Raw genomic sequence first — 4,785 nt, 5'->3', positions numbered from 1 at the left:
CGTTCCCTTCAGAAGGGAATCACCCACAACAATTACCCTTCATTTTTTCTTTGTGCAGTCAGTCTTGGTAGGTAGGGGTGGCCTTCTCTCCCTAGCCAACCCCCTGGGTGGGCCTTCATCCCCATCCTCAGTTGCCTGGCCCTCGACTTCCAGGGCCGCATATCTGTTATGCAAGGGCAGCTGGGAAGGCGAGGGATCCCGGGAGGGGATTCTCCTCCTGCCCCGAGCAGAGACCTTTTTCCATTCTTCACCGTCACTTGGGTCCCCAGCCTCTGCCTGCTGGCAAGAGGACAGGGGATCCTCTGCTTCCTGTGGTCTGTTGCTTTGGCCTGAGGGATGGTAGGGTGCGACTCCACCAGTCTATCTCCATCTCGCATTCTCTAATGCTCCTTAATCTTTCTACCTCCTCTTTCAGCTCTGCTACCAGGCAGAGCAGATCATCCACCTGCTCACACCTGAGACAGCCACTGTCCTTACCATTCTCCGGTACAGCTGACAGGCTGAGGCACTCCTTACAGCCAGCGACCTGGACAGCCACATGTTTCTGTTTAGGTGGGATTTCGAGGCATTTCAAGCTCATTACACTCCATAATGGTCAGATCATCTCTCTCTTTACCCACAAAGTCATATACAGAGCCATTCTTCCAGCAGATGATGACAGTTTTCCTTGGAGAAGAGGCATCAGTTCTGTTATGAGTACTCTAACAGAAATCCTGACTTGTTTGTCCTAACTGCGCTTGTAATATAATATGGTGTTACGAGGGTACTTACCGATCTGCCTGCTGAGCATGCAGCACAGCATAAGGATTTTTTCTGAGATTAATAAATAAACTGAGAGGAAGTCTAGACTAACAGTAGTTAAGAGCTAATTACTGTAAAATATGCCTAAGTAATGAAAGATAGCAGTTTATGCAAAAGTGCAGCAGACCAAAGTTATAGCAAGGCACCCACGTAAAAAGATGCACACTAGGAGACAATACCATCAGCAGAGATCTGGAAATGCAGCAGATCAACCCATAAAATCACTTCTGCTTGATTTTAATCTTTGTTTGGGATATTCACTGCAGTCATGGACATTGATACTGAAGGCCAGACACTGATGTCTATGGAGGAAACACAGAGTACTCTATAAATTGAAGGCACGGGGAATGCTTGCTCCCCAGGCGATGCTGACCAAAGATGAGCACTCAGGAGATGGGAGACAAAACGGGCCACTGAACAAGCACAGAGAAAAGGGAAGGTCTGGTGTTATGCCTTGAAGGAAAGAGCCCATGAATGAAAGCCCATGATTAAGTGGACTGAGATAGCAGTGAGAGGTTGTAAAATTGTCATTTTAATCTGGGTTCTGTTAAATATATGTCATACCTACAACAGAAAAGTGACATAACTATCCGGAACTATTCATGAATGCTCTACTGCATATTGTCATCATAATTCAGCCGAACACTTAAGCTCCATCTCAAATCCTATCAGCTCCAGCGCAACTTATATCCATGTTACGCTGTGGTACGCTAATATACTGCAGTGTAAGAAGAGTGTTAATACAACACAAAATGATGTTGTTAATAATCATACATGAATAAATGTTGTGCTAGATCTCTTCTGATGCCAAACTTAAGCATAGCTCTTCTGAGATAACATTAACTGTACATATAATTTTAAAGTTATTTTTGAAAATAGCATCTATCAAAAGCATCTGAAGATACTCAAATCCATTTTTGCTGCTCTGTAAATAAAAATGGGTAAATTATTAAGTAATTGAGATCTTCTGGCATCTTGCCAACTCCTAAAAGAGGCACAGCAGGTGGTACCACCTGTGCCAACCCAACTGCCAGCCAAAAGAAATCTCTGCCCAGTACTCCTCTGAAAAAAAAAATGCGCTGATCACACTAATAATGGAGGATGAATGATGCCACCGGACATAAACAACTCCTCCTGGGCGCAGCAACTGTGACCAATCTCTCATTACCCTGAGCCCTTAAAATAAACGAAGGGAGGAGCGATCCCAGCGCCCAGCAGCAGCATGCCAGACCCGCGCAGCTGCACGTGCGGCCAGGCTGCGCCGCCTGCCGAAGCAGCACATTCCAGGTGCTTTATTTAGGGTGGAGTCACAAGTGGGCTCAGCCATGAAGTGCATCACATAGTTAAACAAGTTCCTTGCTCGCTAGTCCATTTTTTCCCACACGTTTTATGTTATTCATTCACTCCAGCTAATTTGAAAGCCCAGAGAAGTTTAACCCCACCACCACCCTCTCCTAAATTGAGAAAATCTGTTTTCAGGCTTGTCACATTTTCAATAGAAGAAGAACGAGTAACAGGCTCCTTTCTCACTTCCTAAGTATATGTTTTTTCTGACTAAAGGCTTTTACCTTGTCTTTGCCAGAGTTTGTCAATCTCACTTTTTCTGCACTTACTTTAATACAATATGAGATGCAATTATCTCCATAGTGTTTACAGCATCTATGCCTTGGGCCATGTTTGCACCTGCAAAAAGCACAATGAAACACATATTAACTCATAGCTGTTTTCAGCGTCATCGACAAGAGACTTCATAAATTTTTCTTGCCTAAAAATCCATAAAGTGCTATTTTCCCACCACTCATTCTTCCCATTACCCATCGAAGGGCACTGTGAACTTTTATGATGCCATAAAAGGACAATAAAACTAACAATACTTTAGTTGTGCAGCAAGAAGTGTCTGCACACTTATTTGGATCCCACCTCATGCCACGCTACACATTAAATACAAAATTAAAGAACAAATTTTCTGCTGTGATTAACAGGGAGAAGCGATGTGACCTTTCCTGGTCCTGTCTCTGCTTCATGGTTCTGGAAGGACATTTGACCAAGCATCCATTATCTGTGAACTTACGTCCTTCATAGCATTGTAAGGTTCACTGGAGGACAATGCAGAACATACAAATGCAGAGATACCCTGTGAGACTTCTCTCAATTACAACCCTTTGACTTCTGGGCTATTTCTTCTAGTGGGTTGATTTTTATATAGCTCTTACTTCGGACTGAGAATTTGACCTTGAGCATTTAAAAGAGACTGGTTTGGGATGGTGGGACATGTGGGTTGTACAATTGTTAGCCCTGCAATATGTAGAATTAAAAGAAGTAATGTCATACCAGGTCTGAACATTATATATTTTGCTATAGCCAAGTATTTAATGCAAAATAAATTACACAATTTATATACTGTGCCAAATATCTTGGAAGTTTTGAATCGGGTACTATAAAGTCTAACAGCCATAAATCATCTGTGAGGTCAGTTTATGTAGCAAAAATTGTAATGAGAACGAGATCAGGTTACAGGCATTTAGACTCAATTATATTGAAAAGAACCATATGGAAGAGAAACCTGTGAGAGCATTAAGACTGAAAATTGAAAGTTTTCTGAATGTCTGAGTTGGGAGTTTCAAAACCTTAAAGAAAAAATGCTCTTCTCTACCCATAGTCCCTTGATCCTTGTATTTAATGGACAGCAGAAGAGCTATGAACCTTATCTAGCAAGCTGAATAAGGGGTATTTAAGACAACATAGGTGTAAGCAACTCAGCCGAAAGAATCCGCATACAGCTGGAGTGTCTTCTCCTTGTAGGTGTTTTGTTCTAATACAGTTGTGCCTGAGAAGCCATTGCTGACTTCCCTTACATTTTTCAATTAAATCCCACAGCAAATCATAGGAAGTCGCCGTGTGAGGTAGGTCACTTCATTTTTGTTCATTATCTGAGCAAGGAAAATATGTCACTGCTTTGAGAACACAATGCACTTGGAAGACTTGTTTCTTTCCTGCATGTCAGCAGGTAAAGATGTGGTCATAAAACTGCTCCTGGAGAGGTCAATGGAAGCGAAGATTCATAGGTGTGGTATGAACAGACCCCTAGCCCATTTTTCATTCCAACCTCCCTGTAAATGAATAACTCCTTGTGGTACTCAACATGCCTGAAGCAGACAAATCAAGCACGACAGAAGTACATCATCTGAACATACTAGCTTGAAAAGATAACTGATGTCGTCGCTTTAAGCTCATACTAAAGGACAATAAATTGGATCCTGTAGGCCAGGAGGGAACCTATCTTACCTAGCTTCAGATGTCTAGATCTGACCTTGTGCAAACCAGTTTTAGACACACTCTTTGCTTTACAATTTCCTATTTCCTGATGGAGGAGGCAGGCCAGGTGCTACCAATCCTGCTCTTAGGCAGTTCTCCTTTATGCAATACAGGGATGTAGGTCACCAAAAAGATGGTGTTCTGGTCACTAAGTAAGGTCTGCTGCTGTCCAATTTCCCCTCTGTAGCATCACTACTAGCACCAGCAGAATCATGCCATGAGCTGGTTTTGCTGAAAACTGCAGAAAAAGCAACCACCACTCTGCCACTCAGAACTGATTGAATTTACTCTCCCTTGTTAGACAGCTCCACGTTGCAAGTCACTGCTATGACACACAGGTCTTTAATTTTGCTTTCACTAGAATTCATCTGTCACTGCTAACTACCCAGTAAAAATGAAATGCAAAACACTTAAAGGCAAAACAAAAGTATTATAAAACATTGTCAAATACAGTGTAACAGACCATTAAAATCAGCCTTTTTTTGTTTTGTTTTTCTTTTGTTTTCTTTTGTTTTCTTTGACTCACACTTTGTCCACGAGTCTTTTTGTTAGAGCCAGTATGTTCATTGGCTGTGATATTTTTTCACAATGCTTTATCTTTCTATCTACTTTTGAAAATGCTGCTTCAGGTGAAAATGAATGAGTGGGGATTTCTTCTTTCTCTACGAT

The 4,785-nt window shown here is 41.9% G+C and overlaps 1 protein-coding gene across 1 annotated transcript in view; it reads right to left on the bottom strand.

Moving 5' to 3' along the window:
- Positions 1–4,785, bottom strand: part of TMEM135 (transmembrane protein 135) — a 183,714-nt gene that overhangs the window by 16,228 nt on the left and 162,701 nt on the right. The window contains exons 8-9 of the mRNA XM_035896800.1: positions 4,643–4,783; positions 2,415–2,484 (exon numbers count right to left, since the gene is read on the bottom strand). Coding sequence (XP_035752693.1) covers positions 2,415–2,484; positions 4,643–4,783 — 211 coding nt within the window. The remainder of the gene's footprint in view (positions 1–2,414; positions 2,485–4,642; positions 4,784–4,785) is intronic.

The sequence above is a fragment of the Egretta garzetta genome, unplaced genomic scaffold (genome assembly GCF_000687185.1).
Source record: "Egretta garzetta isolate BGI_Z169 unplaced genomic scaffold, ASM68718v1 scaffold286, whole genome shotgun sequence".
In the NCBI taxonomy this organism is placed as follows: domain Eukaryota; kingdom Metazoa; phylum Chordata; class Aves; order Pelecaniformes; family Ardeidae; genus Egretta; species Egretta garzetta.
The sequence above is the reverse complement of the archived record's forward strand: the minus strand, read 5'-3'. Positions and strand labels throughout refer to the sequence as shown.